The sequence below is a fragment of the Mytilus galloprovincialis genome, chromosome 14 (assembly GCF_965363235.1).
Source record: "Mytilus galloprovincialis chromosome 14, xbMytGall1.hap1.1, whole genome shotgun sequence".
In the NCBI taxonomy this organism is placed as follows: domain Eukaryota; kingdom Metazoa; phylum Mollusca; class Bivalvia; order Mytilida; family Mytilidae; genus Mytilus; species Mytilus galloprovincialis.
Genome location: NC_134851.1, coordinates 65,586,499 through 65,608,525, shown reverse-complemented (window position 1 = coordinate 65,608,525; position 22,027 = coordinate 65,586,499). Strand labels below are relative to the sequence as shown.

General features: G+C 31.5%; 1 protein-coding gene across 1 annotated transcript; it reads right to left on the bottom strand.

The window, feature by feature from the left end:
• Positions 1-21,230, bottom strand: LOC143058543 (tubulin delta chain-like). Its single transcript, XM_076232044.1, has 12 exons — positions 21,044-21,230; positions 17,877-17,972; positions 15,305-15,357; positions 14,590-14,668; positions 12,743-12,801; positions 5,501-5,642; positions 4,977-5,129; positions 3,796-3,891; positions 3,102-3,174; positions 2,195-2,339; positions 1,408-1,568; positions 1-80 (listed from the first exon to the last, which is right to left on the bottom strand). The coding sequence occupies exons 1-12, from the start codon at positions 21,136-21,138 to the stop codon at positions 12-14; spliced, it is 1,221 nt and encodes a 406-aa protein (XP_076088159.1). The 5' UTR covers positions 21,139-21,230; the 3' UTR covers positions 1-11.
• Positions 21,231-22,027: the final 797 nt, after the last annotated feature.

The following is a 22,027-nucleotide window of genomic DNA, read 5'->3' as shown; positions in this document are numbered from 1 at the left end:
TCATTTAAATTTTATGAAAATGCACTTTTATAATTCTGTATAATGTCCTCTACAACATCAAATGCTTCTTCAAAATCCTCCTGAAAAACACAGAAATTATATATTTAAAAAATTACACCGTTCTGCTATATCATATTTTTACCTTTGAATGTTAAATTTAAAAACACACTTTAAAAAAAAATTCTGTTTTTGATTTCAGACCAGGATTTCAAAAGCAACTACATCATTATTCTTTGTTTTTCTTGACATGCAATGATCAGCTGAATATCTGTTACCATTGACTAAATATTCAGACATACGATTTGAATTTGATTTTTTTTTTGCATTTTAACGCCTGTTTTTAGCACTGCTTTTGGGCTATTTCGTGATGGCCAGTTTTTTATTGGCGGAGGAAGCCATAGTGTCTGGAGAAAACCACTGACCTTCGATAGGGAAGCTAACAAAACTTTAACCTGAACGGACGGACGAACAGAAGCACAGACGGACGGACGGACGAACGGAGCCTCAGACCAGAAAACATAATGCCCCTCTACTATCGTAGGTGGGGCATAAAAACACTTTCTCGCTGAGTTGAAGACCCATTGGTGGCCTTGGCTGTTGTCTGCTGTATGGTCAGGTTGTTGTCTCTTTGACATATTCCCCATTTCCATTCTCAGTTTTACTTTGAACAGATACAATTAATAAACATTTATTGATAGAATAACTAATTAAAAAATTCAGAACAGAGAAAAATATTCAACGAGTGACCAAATAACAGTAACACATTAATTCATGTGCATGAGTTATTCATCCATGTTGTTTGGTCACAGGTTGAATTTTTTCTATATTTGAATTCTTTGATTAGTTATTCTATTTATTGAGCTCAAGACATTGTTGGGTTATTCTGTATATGCTGCAATATTAATCCTACAACTGTTCCAAATAAAAAATTCATAACTTTTTAAAATTTGGAGCATATGAGGTCAAAAAGTCAGCTAACCTGTACTTTTAATGAATTCATAAATAAAACTCTATGAAAATGCAGTGTCAAGGTCATAAACAAGTTGATATAAGGTGAGTGATTGTCTATGACAAATGATTAAACGGACAATGCAAATTGACAGCCCAAATACAAAAAATGTAGCACAGCTGCAGTGTATTAAAAGAATGACTGCAATATTTTTTCTGTCTATGAAGAAATATTATCAAAAATGTGGTGCACACTGAATAACCCAGGTAGTTACAGACATTCCTTCTTATTTAATTCTAAATTCCATTTCAATCTAGAGTAAATCATGAAAACTTTGACGATGTCATGGTCACATGACAAAATTATGTCCATGAGCTGATAGACAAAACACTGTTAGAGAATCAGAAGACATGTTGCGCTACATCGAAAAATTAAATTATAAACACTATTCTACTTACATTGGTTACTCCATACTTGTTGTACCAATGGAGATATGCTTTGGCAGCGAATTTGACCCTTGACCTCTCATAGACAGTCTCAAGGTATTCTACTATTGACTCTGAATTTGATGCTACTGTTATTGAAGCCGTGTCTTTTGGTCCAATACTGTTTGTTTTGGCTGAAATAATAAATTATCTAAGATATATGATAAAACTTCTACTGATACATAATGTACATAGTTTAAACATATTATATTGTTCAAAATGACAAATGGATTCGACACAAGTTTTACAACTTAGTAACGTCTTCTCCATTAATGTACATGATGTATGTACTTCTCTCATTCTTAAAAATACTTTCCTGAATCATTTGTGAATAGTTGGTTATTAGTTTTTGTTTTATACCTTATCAACATATAGATTTATGGTTTCCTATAAAAAGACAATAAAATTGAGAATGGAATTGGGGAATGTGCCAAAGAGACAACAACCCGACCATAGAGCCATAGAGCAGACAACAGCAGAAGGTCACCAACATTTGTAGTTACTGAATTGCCATTTATTCTTTTTGTGTTCTCTCAAAAGACACCCTTAAATTTCAGTGTAATGTGGATTCATTATTATTTGTTGGGTACCAACTTTTGTTGATTTTGTGGGTTCAGTGGAACCAGGAAATTAAATGTTCAAAGAATAACATATTTTCTATAGGATAGTATGCAGTGCTCGGCATTACCACACAATTAAATAATCATATCTCTCGAAATGTAATTGTCAATGCTATATAAACATGTTCCTTTACACATACCAGTCCAAATATCTATAGGGAAGGGATTCCAGCTGACAGTGTTGAAAGATTTACGGAACTTTTTCTCCAGCCCCTGTGTCATCTGGGGGTAAAATGTCTCTGTACTGTCACCTCGTGCTATCACTACATTACCTATACTACCAAACTGATACTGTATAAGGAAAATGTATGAATATTTCTCTCTTTTTGAATCCATTAAATTATATACAGTTAAATCTGTTTCAGAGACCTCCCAAGGGAGAGTAAACAAGAATGTGTCCCCAGTACAAGCATGCCTCATCCAACTTTTATTTTCAATGTTCAGTGGACTGTGAAAATGGGATAAAATCTCTTATTTGGCTTTAAAATTAGAAAGATCATATCATAGGGAACATGTTTACTAAGTTTTAAGTTGATTGAACTTCAACTTCATCAAAAACTACCTCGACAAAAAACTTTAACCTGAAGCCGGACATACAGACGATTGGACACACTGACCAGAAAACATAAAGCCAAGAATGGGACATAATAAAAAGTGGTCTCATAAGACTGGACATAATTTGTAAATTTAGAGCCTTTTAAAGCTGACAATGCAGTATCACTGTATGGGCCTGCACATTGTTGAAAGGCAGTACAGTGACCTAAAGTTGTGAACTTTTGTGTTATTTGGTCTAGTGAAGAGTTGCCTCATTGGCAATTATACCACATCTTCTATTTTATATGCCCTTCATTTTTCTTTCTTATATTTTCTTAGGCATTTCACTAAGACTTCATTTTTTGTTCTCTATTCTTTAAATTGCAGCTCTATCTATCAAATAATCAGCCTTTTTAGTTTTCTGCCTATTTTACTGTATTCCCCCTTTTTTTCTATTATTTTCTTTTCTGTAAACCTAATTATGACCATGATACTCATTATATATAAGGATACTACATTTCCTTTGCTATCATGTCGTCTAATGCCTTGGCTCATCTGTTTCTGTAGTCCTGCCCAAGACAGCTTACTGCAATAGCAAAAATAAAAAAATGATTGATTAGTATTGTAAATCTCCTATAAATTGGAGCACCACTATATGTGAAGCTAAAACTACAAATTCAGAAATCATTGCAATGTTTTTATTTTTGCGAAAAATGCCAAAAGGTAATAATTGCAATCATTTAAACTTGCATTTAGAAATATTTTATATGAATAAAACAGGATTTTTCTAAATAGCACAAAATTAAAATGGCAATAATAAATGCATGCAATTAACTTCTGAATTTATAGTACAAAATGAAGACAATTTTGCAAATTATTTTCGACATCCTTTCAAAAATAATATTTTTCAAAAGTTATCAGATTTTTCAGGTCCAGAAGGTGCTTGTACATACTGTACAATCAAAAAATATTGTGAGGTTTCAACTGTGAGATATTTATAACTGTAAATAACGTGACTGCATGAGATTTGTAATTATAAGAAATCACATTTTGATATCAAATGCATATACATGTATTTATATGCAGATTATCCTGAAATAGCACAAATAATCTTGTATTTGTTTCCCTACTTCAAGAATGACACCAATAAATGCACTCATTAATTTCTGAATTTACAGTAAATGTTTGACTTTAATAATTAACTTGCCTCTTAGCTATATGATGGACCTGTACAAATTTATTTGCAGGAAGAGGACAAACGGATCTTATCATCTCCCAAGGTTCCATACCAATACTTGGTCCACTAAAATAATAAAAAATATGAACTTTCAATTAGAATACAAAAATGTAATGCATACATTGATTAACTCCTCTTAAGCTTGTAAACTCTGCTTTCTAGTTTTATCATATGCTACAGGAAATACATTTTATATCACGTAAGCTCCAGGTAAATCAATTTATAAATTTAAACTTGTTTCCCATAGTTAATCAACATTGTTTAGGAAAGATGTTACAATTTTATTGTAGATTTGAGAAAAAAAAATTTAAACACCATATTTTGGTTCAATTACTAGCTAGCTAGGGGTCTATCAAAACTTTTTAAAAACTTTTTGTAACAGGAATCAAATATTTTACAGGGAGAGGACAACATTTTTTTTTTCATTTTTAATGGAAGGGGAGACAACCAAGCCTTTTAAATTATTGTAAGCAAGTGAACATGTTTTACAGTTTTGAGACTATTTACATCCTTTAATCCTTTAACATAAGGGGAAGCAATTCATTCCTTGTTTGTGAAATAATGGGCATCATTTAGCTTGTTTAAAGGAGTTATTATTTTCTACACATTTTTCTAAAACAAATGATTGCATCAAACCTGAAAGTGTAAGCATATGACTATGACGTATATGTATGCCCCTTAGTATACATGAGGGGACTATTTCTAAGAATTTGTGTATAGTGTGATTTTTTTTACTGTATTAAAATAAATCTCTATGCTGAAAAACTGTTTATTTTTTAATCTTTAAAGAAGGTACCATAAAAAAAAAAAAAAACATTTTATGAGTAAGGGGAGACAATTCAAACTATTTTTCATGTCAGTATTATACAATTTCTTTTCTAACTTAAAAACAGACAATTCCAATGTTTTTGGTGCGCCACCAAATTAACATTAGGTATTTGTATACTTCATGAAATTATAGTTTTGTTTTTTTTATTCTTACGTAAAAGAGTAATATTAAAAAAATCTTTTAATTGTAAGTGGAGATAATCTAACCTTTTTGGTGTCATGGTATCTGTTGGCAGGAACACTCCCCCAAGAGCAGACACTATAGAGGTATTCATGGCATCAAAAGAAACATGGTTACTTTATGTAAGGGGAGATAATCTTACGTTTTTGGTGTCATGGTATCTGTGGGCAGGAATACTCCACCTAGAGCAGAGGCTATAGAGGTGTTCATGACATCAAAAGAAACGCTCTCCATCTTTCTCTGCAGTTTTCCCAGAACATCATCGTTATAGGTCAGAACAACACAGTCAGTATTCCTGAAAAAGAATAATATTTGTCTTTATAAATATATTTCTGAAACAAAATCTCCATTTGTAAAAGATTATTTTAATTTTAAAATATCCATAGTTTGGCTATAAATTTGATAAAATATTTAGGAATAGTTGAAAAAATATATAATAAAAATGTAGAGAAAACGAAGAAACTGCCAATAAAAAACAAACAAAAAAACTGTTCAATATTTTTGCGTATTTAAATTTTAAAATTTCTAAAACCAAATCTATTCCTAGATTTCGTTTTCTTTTTTTTTCTTGTTTCTTATTTTTCTTTAATATCATATTAAAATGATGGTATGTTAAAAAATGTTAAGCTCATCATAAAATGTCCCAAATATTACATGTTATTTTACCTTTGAAGGTATGACAGTGTTAGCAAAGCATTATAGTTCTGTAATGGACTTTCTCCTGTCAAACATGGTGCCACAGTACAGGAAATCAGATGGTTCATGGGATATTCCTCTCTCATGGCCTCACACAGACGAGATCCTAATCCTAAAATATACAAATATATGTAAGGTTCTATTTGGAAGTGATCCTCAAAGTACAGGATATTAAATGGTTTATTGGATATTCCTCCCTCATGGTCTCACAAAGACGAGATCCTTATCCTAAAATATACAAATATATGGAAGGTTCTGTGCTGGAATGATGCTGCACAGTATGTTGTACAGGTTCTGTTTGATAATGATCCCCATGGTACAGGAATAATAATTGAATAATCCTTTTTATAAGAATATATAGATCTTAATAAAGCAAATTAAAAAGTGTGCTTGATATTTCCACAAATCACAATAAACAGCTGCCCCATGAGTGCATGATACGCCCGTCGTCTGGTGTTTGAATATTATGCAATAATCATAAATGGTTTCTCAGCAGAGGTGGGTCCGATTACATGCAATGTAATTGATTAAATTACAATTACTTTGTCATTTGTACGATTAAATTAAATTAATGATTACATCATTTCTGAAAGTATCTGATTAAATTAATGATTACATTGGCAAAGTAATCATGATTACATCTGATTACAATGAATTTAAAAACAAAACATTTTGAATGATGACATTGATGTGAATGAATAAAGGTTCAATATATCTATAGCATTTTTGAGAAAGTATTTTATTTGATACATTATAAAATGATAACTTCAAACTTTATCTATTTAATAAACACCAAATTTCCCTTCATATACATGTACACACATGAACATTATGTCACTGGTTATTATACATTACACTTTATCACCAATGATCTCTGAATTATTTTGAATTAAATTTAAAAAAGATTTATAAAGAGTGTTGTGTTTGTCTTCTGACCTCTTTCATACTATATATGTATTCCAAGGTGCAGTTTATGGAAGTTAAAATATGGATGAAGTAAATTTACCAGTTAAAATTTAAACTATGTAAAATTTTAATAGAAATGTTTAATCAAATTTTAAACAATATATAAGTACTAAAAATCATTGCATTTTACATGTCCAGTACAAATACATTTTTTTTTTAATTTTAAACAACATATTTTTCCAACTTTAATTTAGTTTGTGCTAACTAGATAAATTTTTATGTCTGATTTATCTTTTATCATACATATTTCCCTACAGCTATACTCAATTGGTAATTGCAATAAAAACAAACCTTAATTAGTCTCCTACCTGTCAATTCAAAGTTGACAAAAATCACAAAAATTAACAAAAGATTAAAATTCAGTGTTAAAGAAAAGTACATGTATTACTTGAATATATAACAGTTATTATCAAATATTAATATGAAGATCATTAAATGATGAATATAATATGTACAATATCTTTTACAAAGACAAAAGGTATATAATTGTATTATATGTCTCTGCTTAGGCTAATGATGACTTTTCAATACTGTAACAGTTTATTTTTTTACTGAAGAAGACATGCTTAAAGTAAAACAATCCATTTTAGCATGTTAAATATTTATCAAATATGAATAACAAAGAGGTTCATTTAATGACCAAAAACACGATTTTAGATTTTTTTCATTGTAATCAGAATGTAATCAAAAAGTAATCAGGATTACAGGGTATTTTGAAAAGTAATTGATTAAATTAAATTACATGTAATCAGATTTTTGGCTGATTAATGATTACTGTGATTACTTGAAAAATTGTAATCAATTACAGCTGATTAACGATTACAATTACAATTACCCCAAGTCTGGGTTTCTGACATATGGTGCTACATTTGAATTTTTTTTTTTTTATAAAATACTCAATAACTCAAAAATAAAATTTTGAATCATTACCAAAAATTATACAGATCTTCAGATATATAACTAAGAAGTGTGTAAAGTTTTAAGCAATAACCATAAATATTGTTTGAGATACAGCGCAACCTGTGACACCCCCCCCCTTTTTTTGTTTCTCCAAAAAACTCAATATCTCTAAAATAATTTTTTTAATAAAAACCAAAAAGTAACAAGATCTTTAGATTAATATTACTAAGAAGTGTGTAAAGTTTTAAGCAATAACCATAAATCCTTTTTAAGATACGGTGCGACATATGAAAAAACCAGGTGCTCCCCAGGGGGTGGCTTTATACGACCGCAGAGGTCGAACCCTGAACAGTTGGGGCAAGTATGGACAAAACATTCAAGCGTGATACAGCTCTGAATTTGGATTGTGATCAAATTTTTGACAATGCATGGTTTTTTTTACACAAAACAAATGTCAAGATTTTACAAATCAATCAAAGATTTCTTCTTCAAACTTTTTAAATCTAAAATTAAATAGTTGACACAGCATAGGTTTCTGACACAGAATGAATGTGGTCTAATGAACTTAAAAGTTTTTTTTAGCCTTTGAGCAATTCACTATGCTGTTGAATATTAATCCTCTCAAAAAAATGTTTGAAGAAATTTTCTTTTTATTTATGAAATCTGAAATGAGAAAAATTTACCCCCCCCCCCTTTTTTTCACATCCCCGTTTCCCTTTTTCCAAAACTGATATCAATTCAAATTTCTAATGGAGTTTGCAACAATAACTACTTTTTTAAATACATCATAAAATATTAAAATGTAAAATAAAGTGCTTGTTATCACTGAATGGTAAAGATTGGTTGGTAGTAAAAGTGAATATACATTGTTTATTGTATAAAACAATAAAAAAAACTTCATCAGCAACATTTTATATTGGCAAATTTCCAATGAAGTTATTTACATAAAGTTATTGGCAAATAAAAATAGAAAATGACATCATAGTCATGTCTGGCAAATGTCCAACATACATTATCTAAAAACATTTTAGATAAGATAAGAAAAAAAAGCTTCATCAGCAACATTTTATATTGGCAAATTTCCAATGAAGTTATTAACATAAAGTTATTGGCAAATAAAAATAGAAAATGACATCATAGTCATGTCTGGAAAATTTCCAACATATATTATCAACTACTATTCTATACAAAGAAAGATAACTCCAATTGAACATTAATTGCTATTGCACAATATTGTGCAATTAGATATTTCTTGCTATTGTGCAATACTGTGCAATTGAAAATTTCTTGCTATTGCACAATACTTGATATGGAATCCTGATTTGGACCAACTTGAAAACTGGGCCCATAATCAAAAATCAAAGTACATATTTAGATAAAGCATATCAAATAAGCCCAAGAATTCAATTTTTGTTAAAATCAAACTTAGTTTAATTTTGGACCCTTTGGACCTTAATGTAGACCAATTTGAAAACTGGACCAAAAATTAAGAATCTACATACACAGTTAGATTTGGCATATCAAAGAACCCATTTATTCAATTTTTGATGAAATCACACAAAGTTCAATTTTGGACCCTTTGGGCCCCTTATTTCTAAACTGTTAGGACCAAAACTCCCAAAATCAAACCCAACCTTCCTTTTATGGTCATAAACCTTGTGTTTAAATTTCATAGATTTCTATTTACTTATACTTAAGTTATGGTGCAAAAACCAAAAATAATGCTTATTTGGGCCCCTTTTTGGCCCCTAATTCATAAACTGTTGTGACCTCAACTCCAAAAATCAATCCCAACCTTCCTTTTGTGGTCATAAACCTTCTGTTAAAATTTCATTGATTTCTATTTACTTATACTAAAGTTATTGTGCGAAAACCAAGAATAATGCTTATTTGGGCCCTTTTTTGGCCCTTAATTCCTAAACTGTTGGAACCAAAACTCCCAAAATCAATCCCAACCTTCCTTTTGTGGTCATAAACCTTGTGTCAAAATTTCATAGATTTCTATTCACTTAAACTAAAATTTTGACGGGCGTATAAAAAGACAACAAAAGGAACATTATAATGCTTTGTGATTGGTTTGGATTGTCTCCCTTTTCTTAATTAATTCACATCAAGATATATATGGAATACTGTGGATTTATTATAATCGTTGGATACAAATTTTCGTGGATATAGGTAAACCTAATAATTAAATGTTCAAAGAATGACAAATTTTCTATAGGCTTGTATGCAGACCTCAGACACAGCAAAACCACGAAATAAGATATCTATGAACATGTTACTTTCCCATTATCCATGGAAACTGGTACCCCGAAAAATAAATGAATCCACAAAACAATGAGAATAAATAAACAGTTGTGAAATATATGTTGCTGAATTCAATCGTTTCATTATTTTAAGTATATGACCATGTAGATTATGCTTATAAAAAAAGTCTTTTAGATATAACATTATGCAGATTATAATTTTACAAACCAGTTTCAGCCAAAAATCAATCCCAAAGGACATAACAACTAGAGGCTCTTAAGGTAGCACTACAGTCTAACAATGATTTTTTGAAGATATTTTTTTTATCACATAATTTTGAAGTAAGAATGCCTCTGACTGTCTGTATAAATGTCTTCTCTTTTGTCTTCTTCGTTTAATACAGTTTTATGCATTTTAACTCATTTTCAGTTGATGTGTAATTTAAAAAAAACATGTGGGAAAGTGGATTTTGAAGAATCAAGAAGTTTGGTCTAACTCTTGATCTTTTTATGAACATGTTTTTTTATCCACACTTTAATGTTCTAGCTTATTTCAGACAGTTTATTTCCTTTTTTAAATTCAAATGAAAGTTATTCTTTATATATAGAGAATAATGATGTTAAACATTGATCATATGCAGCTGGTCAATCATGTTATCTTAGACTGTCTGGAAAGAGGCGGAGCTCTGTCTATATTTAATTACTACATCAAGGATGTTGGTCAAATCTGTGACGTCAAACTCCCGCCAAATGCCAAGTTAGTGTTGGACAGTTCACATATAATGCAAAATTTACAGCATTAGAGCATCAAAGACACAAAGTGTGTGGTTCTATTGATATAGTAATGGTATCAGAACACTCCTGGGGTGTTCCCAGTGGAATTTTTGTATATATATTGTCTTTATAGGGGTTCTAAGGGGGAAATTCAGTTTTTAGGTCATTTCTCAGAACAATTTTTCATGAGAATTGTAAGGAAAAAATGAAAATAGAAACTTAATGATTACCCCCTTTGGCCTGACTTTGATATATATGATTAAAGGGTGTATTTTCTACAATACCGTGTCCCAGTTTTTGGATAATTTGTTTCTAAATGAATTTATAGGTCTTCAAAGATGAAAGGTGAAATGAGGTTTGGAACCCAGCAGTTAAATCAATATATCTTCTTACTGGAGGCATATATCAAAAATCTAAGACACGGTTTTGTTGATTGTATATGGTTGATTTAAGGGATGAAAACAAATTTTTACTACCATTTGACATGAATGTGCCATTTTCATCCAAGTTGGAAGACCATGTTTTGGGCAATTAATGTGCTATATTTTGAAATTATTCAAACTAAAAATAAAATTATATATAGATTAAGAAAGAATTATATTTCAGCTTTAAAATGAGTTAAAGATTTTAAAAATCCATTGAGTAGTTTTGAAGAAATTAATCTTTAAAGACTGTTGATTGGAGTCAGAAAATTTTGACAGTAGTGCTACCTTAAGAGCCTGTGTCCCTCACCTTGGTCTATGTGCATATTAAACAATGGACACAGATAAATTCATGACAAAATTGTGTTTTGGTGCTCATGATGTGTTTGTAGATCTTACTTTACTGGACATTCTTCTTGCTACAATTATCTCTATCTATAATGAGCTTGGCCCAGTAATTACAGTGGAAAATATATTCTAAGATTTACGAAAAATGGTTAAAAATTGACTATAAAGGTCAATAATTCCTAAAGGGGTCAACTGACCATTTTGGTCATGTTGACTTATTTGTAAATCTTACTTTGCTGAACATTATTGCTGTTTACAGTTTATCTCTATCTATCAGTCAGGGGACTTACTGAAATAAGTGATTTTTAATCACTTATTTGAGTAGCAAATTCGAGGTTTTGTCACAAATTGGGATTTTGTGTTTTTTAACACATAGGTTTAAATAATATCTTTTAATTAGTAAAATTAAAAAATATGCCTTTGATGCTATCATTTAGCTGAAAATTCTATTTTAGTTGAAAAAATGCTATTATAATGGTTTAGACATGTTAGAGGAGAAGATTTTTTTTAAAGAATTCTAAAATTTTAGAAAAAATGGTTAAAAATTGACTATAAAGGGCAATAACTACTTAAGAGGGTGTCCATGGAAAAACCAGGCAGTGGATGGCACATGACATATTTTGTTTTCAATTTTTTTTCATCTATTTCATATCACAAATTCATTCTTTCTCAAAGTTAAATTTTGTTTTTTTATTAACTGCAACAAATAAAGAGAAAAAAATTACATAGAAAGCACTGAAAATTCATTGAATAGGGGAGATAACTCTTCATTTTGTACAAAATTTTGTTGCATTGATAGTGAACTTTAAAATCATTTTCTGAGCCATCCACTGTTGATTCAAAAATATCTTTGACACATATATCCTTTGTATGATATACACATTGCATTGGAACCAAAAATTCAGTGGGAAAAAAAATATGTTGTGCCACCCATATCATAGGATTTGCCTGATATTTACTTGGACAGCCTCTTAAGGGGTCAACTGACAATTTTGGTCATGTTGACTTATTTGCTGTTTAGTGTTTACAGTTTATCTCTATCTATAATAATATTCAAGATAATAAGCAAAAACTGCAAAATTTCCTTAAAATTACTTATTCAGGGGCAGCAGCCAAACAATGGGTTGTCCGATTTGTCTGAAAATTTCAGAGCAGATAGATCTTGACCTAATAGACAATTTAACCCCCATGTCAGATTTGCTCTAAATGCTTTGGTTTCAGACTTATAAGCCAAAATCTACATTTTACCCCTATGTTCTATTTTTAGCCATGGTGGCCATCTTGGTTGGTTGGCAGGGTCACGCCACACATTTTTTAAACTAGATACCCCAATGATGATTGTGGCCAGAATGTCCAAGTTTGGTTAAATTTGGCCCAGTAGTTTCAGAGGAGAAGATTTTTGTAAAAGTTAACAACGATGACGGACACTGGACACAAAGTGATGGAAAAAGCTCACTTGGCCCTTTGGGCCAGCTGATCTAAAAAGGTGAGATAACAAAACTTTGTCATTTTATTTACATAAGAGCTATAGTACTTACATACATACAAATACCAACCTGAACCTGTACCGCCAGTCAAACTGTGCATCATTATACAACCACTGTACATGTCACATCTGTAAAAAGAAAACTTCTTGAGAACCAGGCTAATTTTGACATACTGTTTATGCACCTAATTACTTACTGTGCCAGATTTTGTTGACATCTAAAGGTTTTGCTTTTAGAGTGATGTTAGTATATACTGGTATATTGTTATACAACATACTGATTCAACAAGTAAATACTGGAGATCAATACATTTTCTTGAGCACCACTTTTCTTGGAATTCAATGTTTTCAGAAATTTGATTTCATGGTTTTGTCAGTCAGCAACCATGATTACTCTTAGTTCGTCTTTACCAACAAAATCCACCAAATACAAAATAATAAATAATAAATCTATAGTAAAATAAATAATTCCATTCATTTAAATAACAGCCCCTTTTATGTCATCTATGTTGCTTTGATGAATCATTTGATTAGTTGACAAGAAATGAAAAACGAATTTTGGTTTTCTATGATCTGTTCTGTTGACAGTTTAATCCATGGCCTCGTCAGTTTGTCTTCGATTTGAATATCTCTTGGGTATCTTTTTTTAATATTAACAATATTACTTTGATTATTTCCCTTTGACCTATGCAAGACTTAGTGGCATATGGCAAAGAAAATTACTTTATCATCATTTATGCAACAGGTTAGCCTTAATTATTACTTTTTTTATATACAAATGTAGTTTTGTCTTTGTGTTTGGAATTCAGAATTAAGTCAGTTATCAAGACCTTGATTTACAGTAGATATTTGTCCATTGGGCTTTAGGGCTGGTTGCGGGCTGTACGAAGAATCATGAAGGAATATTACTGTAGAAACATTATTTTCGTGGGGTTAAAATTTCGTGGTTTTGTCTCTCTGTAAGATTTCATGGGGATTTAATTTCGTGGTTTCCTTAAACTGGAAGTGGTTTTATATGAAAGTTAAATTTTCGTGGGTTTTTTAATTTCGTGGATATATTCTTTCCACGAAATAAACGAAATTAAATCCTCCACGAAAATTTCTGCTTTTACAGTACTTATGTATTTACAAATGATTTAGGTGTACAGTGTAGATGCTATAATTCAAAATGACCCTACCCTACATCTCCTTATATCAATGCAACATAAAATGCTACTGTTAATTGAAAAAGTTATTCTGCATTCTAATATGACGTCCTTCATACGCTTTGAGTACACACTCGTGGTAAAATATGAATATATTGCTAGGGCTGTTCCTATTGTTGTCCCACATCACATGTGTTTTTATGAATGAGCTATCCGACGTCATAGAACAATGACGTCAGAATAAAAGCATTTTACAGGAAAATACACGCTTGTGAAACCAAAAATCATCACAACAAGGAAACGTAAACAAATGATGCTCAATTGTGTTATATTTGCCATTTTGTATACATATGAGACATATAAGTACAATAAACATTTAGATTTATCCAAACTTATCAAAATATGTTGTTGTAAATAGTTTAAGCATCATCATTTATTCAGTTTGCTCTGTTATTTTACATCAATTTAATAGCGCGTTTATTTACGAGAACGGCAAAAAATGCCATCACCTAGAGCGCTTCGATCCAAAACAATTGCTGTATTTGTCCTATTAGAATGGAAATAATTCATGGGGGCTTGAATATATCGTGATTTTACCACGGGTTGTCCCTTTATGCCAACTCGTGGTAAAATCACAATATATCCAAGCCCCCATGAATTATTTCTTAATTCTATTCAAGACAAACAATATGTAAATATTTAAATCAACATTTCAATTATAGCAATACTTCATGTAATGTTATTACGTTTTCTGCAATAAAAATATTGTTACCTCTCAATTTCTTTCCTGACTTGGTTTGATGTATCCTCTAGTATATGATCTTCTCCACTCTTCTTCAGTCCATGGTAACCTATAAATCATACAAGGATACCATAGTGAGTCAAAAAGTGTGTTTCTGATCATCCCCAAATAATACATGTATTTATAGATTATCGTTGATCATCTCAACAAGATTTATTTTATCGCTTGAGCCAGTACAACCAAAGTGAAAAAGACAATCAAATTGAGATGACCAATGATAATCTGATTATCACTATTTTACCTATGACAACACCAATTTCATTAGCAACGCTGTCATGGCTGTGTGCCTCCTTAGTTTCTAGCGATAATTTATCATATCACTGGACTCAGCTGAGAAAGAAAATTATCATTCAGCAAGATCAAAGGAAAATTTCTTAAAATAGAAACAAAAGCAAATATTGCAATGTCCTTACTTTAGTGATATAAGCCAGAGGAAATTCACACCAAAAAATAAATAGCTGATGAACATGTACGTTTTCATGTTTTGCAAAGGAATTTCTGCAAATTTGGTGAAATTCAGTTCAGCAGTTTCAGTCAGCTATTTTTCAAATATCAAACACATAAATGCAACCAAATATTTTTTGATTTTACATACATGTACAATTATTCAAAGAGAAATTGAATTGGGGGAGACAACTCTTGCACAGTCATAGCGATATCTATATATATCTATATATATATCTACCTAACGCCCAGTTTGTTCCTCTTCCTCTCTTTCCAGATACAATGTTTCCATCTCTGTAAAAAATAAATATTATTGAGCATCGAAAAAGTGACAATGTTCTGCCTAGAAAATCTTAAAAGATCATCATCAGAGTAGACTGAAAGAGTGGTGGTCATGAATTTTGATGGATCTTGGGTTATATATGAGTATTAGTAAATTTTAGGTTTAAAAGGATGTGTGCCTAAATTGAAACATAAGGATACCACTGACCTGAATTATACCAGTGGACCACTGGTATAATTCAGTTGTTATTGTTTGTTGCTATAATATATATATATCATTTTTGTTTTGTTTTCTACATATTCCTTGACCATTATTCTTGTATGGATTAATATTTTTTTACGTTTATCATGTTGGAGCAATTTATAGCGTGCAATGTAGGTATGGGTTTGTTTATGCAGGTTGTATGGTTACCTATATATAGTTGCTGTTTTTAATACATTTGATTCCTAGTTGATAGTTGTCTCATTTGCAATCAGACAACATCTTATTTTTATAGCATCTTATACTTTTGCCATTTTTTTTTTATTATTTTATAAATTGTGATGAAATTCATAAATCCAGGTGTCAGAAAAACTAGAGGCCATCAAGAGCCTGTGTCCCTCACCTTGGTCTATTTGCATATTAAACAATGGACACAGATAAATTCATGACAAAATTGTGTTTTGGTGATCATGATGCGTTTGTAGATCTTACTTTACTGGACATTCTTCTTGCTACAATTATCTCTATCTATAATGAACTTGGCCCAGTAATTACAGTGGAAAATATATTCTAAAAATTTACAAAAATTTATGAAAATTGTTAAAAAATGACTATAAAGGGCAATAACTCCTTACTGCCTTAAGGGGCAAACTGACAATTTTGGTCATGTTTGACTTATTTGTAGATCTTACTTTGCTGAACATTATTGCTGTTTACAGTTTATCTCTATCTATTATAATATTCAAGATAATAACCAAAAACTACAAAATTTCCTTAAAATTACTAATTCTGGGGCAGCAACCCAACAACAGGTTGTCTGTTTTGTTTGAAAATTTCAGGGCAGATAGATCTTGACCTGATAAACAATGTATCCCCTGTCAGATTTACTCTTAATGCTTTGGTTTCAGATCTAGAGATATAAGCCAAAATCTACATTTCGCCCCTATGTACTCTTTTAGCAATGGCGGCCATCTTGGTTGGTTGGCAGGGTCACGCCACACATTTTTAAAACTAGATACCCCAATGATGATTGTGGCCAAGTTTGGTTAAATTTGGCCGAGTAGTTTCAGGAGAAGATTTTTTATAAGAATACAAAAATTTTAGAAAAATGGTTAAAAATTGACTATAAAGGGCAATAACTCCTTAAGGGGTCAACTGACAATTTTGGTCATGTTGACTTATTTGTAGATCTTACTTTGCTGAACATTAGTGCTGTTTACAGTTTATCTCTATCTATAATAATATTCAAGATAATAAGCAAAATCTGCAAAATTTCCATAAAATTACTAATTCAGGGGCAGCAACCCAACAACATGTTGTCCGATTTGTCTGAAAATTTCAGGGCAGATAGATCTTGACCTAATAGATTATTTTCACCCGTGTCAGATTTGCTCTTAATGCTTTGGTTATAGAGTTATAAGCCAAAATCTACATTTTACCCCTATGTTCTATTTTTAGCAATGGCTGACATCTTGGTTGGTTGACAGGTTCACGCCACACATTTTTTAAACTAGATACCCCAATGATGATTGTGGCCAAGTTTGGATTAATTTGGCCCAGTAGTTTCAGAAAAGAAGATTTTTGTAAAAGATTACTAAGATTTACGAAAAATGGTTAAAAATTGACTATAAAGGGCAATAACTCCTAATGGGGTCAACTGACCATTTCAGTAAAGTTGACTTATTTGTAAATCTTATTTGCTGAACATTATTGCTGTTTACAGTTTATCTCTATCCATAATAATATTCAAGATAATAACCAAAAACAGTAAAATTTCCTTAAAATTACCAATTTAGGGTTGTCCGATTCATCTGAAAATTTCAGGGCAGATAGATTTTGACCTGATAAACAATTTTACCCTTGTCAGATTTGCTCTAAATGCTTTGGTTTTTGAGTTATAAGCCAAAAACTGCATTTTACCCCTATGTTCTATTTTTAGACATGGTGGCCATCTTGGTTGGTTGGCCTGGTCACCAGACACATTTTTTTAAACTAGATACCCCAATAATGATTGTGGCCAAGTTTGGTTTAGTTTGGCCCTGTAGTTTCAGAGGAGAAGATTTTTGTAAAAGTTAACGACGACGACGGACGATGGACGCATAGTGATGGGAATAGCTCACATGGCCCTTCGGGCCAGGTGAGCTAATAAAAACTTACATTTAAATTATTGATACTATTTTTTTCTTATTTTGCAATAATCATATGATAATACATGTAACAAATCTCCTATTTATCAGTGTACAAAATGTATGTCTTTAGCATGTTAATTGATCAGCAATCACAATAGTAAATGCAAGCAGACATTTGTGAATTTTCTGTACTTATTTACCTTATTTTGAGACCTTTACAAGCCTTTTGTACAACTTTTGGCTCACTATCTACATGTACAGATCTTTGTTTTCCATCAGGGTGTATGAAAGTGTGTCTGAAAGGAAGAAATAGCGACTTAGGTGATTGTAAAACAAAAAGACAGAAAATATATTTTATCACAGCCTCATTCTTTTGATATCAATGTAAGCATCAGGGCTCACATTTGTGCATGTCAGAATTATAGGGAGAAGTGACTTTTCTTTTTGAAATTGATAGGCAGAAGTAATGAGATTCATGAAATTGTAAAAAAGAAGTACTCATTCACTAGCAGCACTCCAATGTTTGTTTATCATGTTTATAACAAAGTTTCTGTTTTAGTTGGTGACAAAAAGTATGCTTGACAACTTGGCCCGGAGACAAGTCGGACCAATTCTATCGGACAGTCTAAAGAGACAACTTGGCCCGGAGACAAGTCGGACCAATTCTATCGGACAGTCTAAAGAGACAACTTGGCCCGGAGACAAGTCGGACCAATTCTATCGGACAGTCTAAAGAGACAACTTGGCCCGGAGACAAGTCGGACCAATTCTATCGGACAGTCTAAAGAGACAACTTGGCCCGGAGACAAGTCGGACCAATTCTATCGGACAGTCTAAAGAGACAACTTGGACCGGAGACAAGTCGGACCAATTCAATAGGACAGTCTAAAGAGACAACTTGGACCGGAGACAAGTCGGACCAATTCAATAGGACAGTCTAAAGAGACAACTCGGACCGGAGACAAGTCGGACCAATTCAATAGGACAGTCTAAAGAGACAATATTAGTCAATAAAACAACTTGGATCAAAGGACAACACAAAAAAAGTATCAAAAGAAGATTTGAACTATTATTATAAATTATTAAATGATATATTTTAGATTGCAACATCATTTCGGCATTTTACTGAATTTGCCAAAAAAAATGCATTACATACCTGTAGTTTTTGTTCTTATCTTTAACAATTTATTATAAAACTAGAGCTGTTGTTGACCATCTCCAAGATGTTATATCCTATGACAAAAGGGTTGCAGTGGCACCACCGACTTAACCTTTAATTCTACATCCTCATCCACCTCACATGCAAGGAAGCTAAGAAAACCCCAATGGATTGCAAACTTACCAGTGAAGGCAAGCTCTGTTGATTCCAAAGCAAACAGACAACACAGACACATGGGATTCTATTTACTGCATTGCCATCAAATTTGTATGCTACCAATGATGTGGCAGTCAGTCACCTTCGAAAGAAGTGTGCACTTATTAATGGATCGTCCATTTAAGTACATTGTATGATGGACTAAGAAAGAACTTTAGTGTTTTATGAGATATAAATAAATCGTTTGACATAGGAATTTTCATATATACACATGTATGATAATGTTTTCCTTATTATATTATATTATAAGTTAAGCTTTCGTCAAAAGTATAATTTTATACGTAGTCTGAGTTGTTATTTTAAACGTCAGAGCTGTCTTATTAAGTGACGGTCCAAGTTTTCTTATTGACGGTCCGAGTGGTCTTTTTTGAAGATGGTCCGAGTTGTCTCCAGGCCAACTTGTCTTGCACCCGACAAAAATACATTGACCAGGTCAGGAATAACCACCAATTGGTGGATTATACGTATATACATGTACCTCAATTGACGTATAATCCACCAATTGACATATATTGGTATAGACCAATTGATGTATAATGCAAGTTTTTTTGTAATAAAATGCTAGTGTGAGATAAGAGCATCATTTTGCAACTTACAACCTACAGTCAGGGGTACTACTTGTACAAGTGTATTTTATTTACTTGAAGAAGTAAAAAAAATATACACATATAAGTGAATAAATAATGTTTGAATAATCTCCCCTTAATTTTCTAAAAAATTTACTTGTATAAGTAAATTTTTCTTACAATCCCACAAAAATCCTCAAGTTTTGAGATGTAAAATCATGATTTTTCCCAGGTTTGCTCAAATTTTTCCATTAAAGTTCAATGTTTCATCTCATTAATTCACCAAAGAAACTGATTGAGCAAAGATCTGGTTTATTTGCGCAAGGCAATCAAAAATTGCTCCTTTGGGGCTTGTAAATCAGCAGTGTTATGAAGATAACAGACAAATGGGATTTTCATTGTCCATGAAATTACACTTAAATGATTAGTAAAGACATCTGTAAAGGGTACACAGTTTAAAATTCTATTAGAGCAAAGAAATCTTAAGAATTCAAGAAAAGAAGAAAGGATGATTTTTTTACTTATACAAGTAAAAAATTCTGAATGCCTAAGGGACATAACTAAGCCAATTTTTTTTTACCTATACAAGTAAATAAAATTCACTTGTATAACATGTATAAGTATCCTACAAATTTACTTATATGTGTATATTTTTTTTTACTTCTTCAAGTAAATAAAATACACTTGTACAAGTAGTACCCCTGACTGACCTACAAATGTATTTTACACTTTTTATGACCATTATCATGATTATTGAGACTCCTCCGAAAGTTTCAGTTTTGTCAAAGCCTGCTGCATTTCTTGAGAATGCATGTGTACAACAATTCTTTTGTTAAAACATCTGTACTATTGACCTTAATTGACTTTTAATAATGAAAGTCAACTATTAACAAAGAGCTCCATTCACCTGTGGAGTTGTACTCAAAATCACATGACTGCAGACAGTATTGAAGTCCATTGGCAGCTAGGTGATTACTGGTAAATTGCCAATCAAGAATTGACAAGATAACAATAGAAGAAACTGCAAATACAATTATTGATTAAATGCAATACATGTATGTTATGTCACTATACTAAACCAGGAATGTTTGACATGTTTTCATACCATAATCTATGGTTTTAAGAAAACAATGTTCCATTTTGGTTGAATAATTTGCTTTGCGAAACAAAGAATTATACATCAATTGGTCTATACCATAATATGTCAATTGGTGGATTATACGTCAATTGAGATATAATCCAACAATTGGTGGTTATTCCTGACCTGTTGACACCTTTGAAACATTATATGGAGAAGAAAATATAAGTTAAAAAGATCATCAATAGTTTACTGGCAAAGCATAAAAAGTTGTTAATACTCGGAGACGAAATATACATTTGTAACTGTACTGGGTGCAAATTTGACTAGATTTTTATTTTTTTATACCCTTCATGAACAGCTTTGTCTTGTGATGTTTTCTTCCAGAAATCCTTTCCTATTTGGTTTCCGCATTGACCGACATGTAGAAATACTGCTGACATCTTCAGTTAAAAACTTCATTGTTCATAACAATGCCGTTGTCCTGCAAAACAATGTATAATTGAAAACAGACCGAAATCTGATTTTCAACCGGATGTTATGAAGAAAATAAAAAAATTAAAAAACTTCGGTAAAATTTTTCCGCGTTTAATATCGTCAATATGAAAATAGAGGCCCCTTGTGCAACCATAGACATAGTGTGCTGTACATAGTTATAAAAAAAAACAAATAAAAAATTATCCACAAAATTACCCTCATATATACTCTAATATTATTAGAGGTGTTCCTGTCTATAGGAAGCTTATACAAAGAAGAAGAAGTGGGGGTGTCCAAGTATTCACATAATCGTAAAATTTTTCTGTCAATATTATCACATAATCATTATTTTTTTTTAAACAAAATAACTCAAATATTCAAAAATACAGTCCTAGATATTAAATCATCATAAAACATTTGGTCTGGTATTAATCAAATAATCCCTATCTAGAACTAATCTCACATGATCAAAAACCCCTTGGGGAGGCTAAAAAATAAGACGTGAGTATTATTGCCAATAAGACAACTAGCTACAGAGTACAACTGAAGTAATTATAGGTCATCGTATGGCCCTCAAGAATGAGAGTAAAAACCGTATATGTATAGTTGCACGGTTAAAGACTTTCCGGCCTGACATGAATAATGTGAAAAAATTCAAACTGTGACGTTTGGGAAACTAATATATGACTAACGGCATGATTTATAACAACACTCATTGTTCATTTGTACACTAACAGAAGGTAAAATCATGTATAATTTACCAATATGCGGACAAATTGTTGATTCGACATAGGAATTGGCATACACTTTGCATTTATAATATTTATGCGGCATGTATAATCCTATTGTAATGAT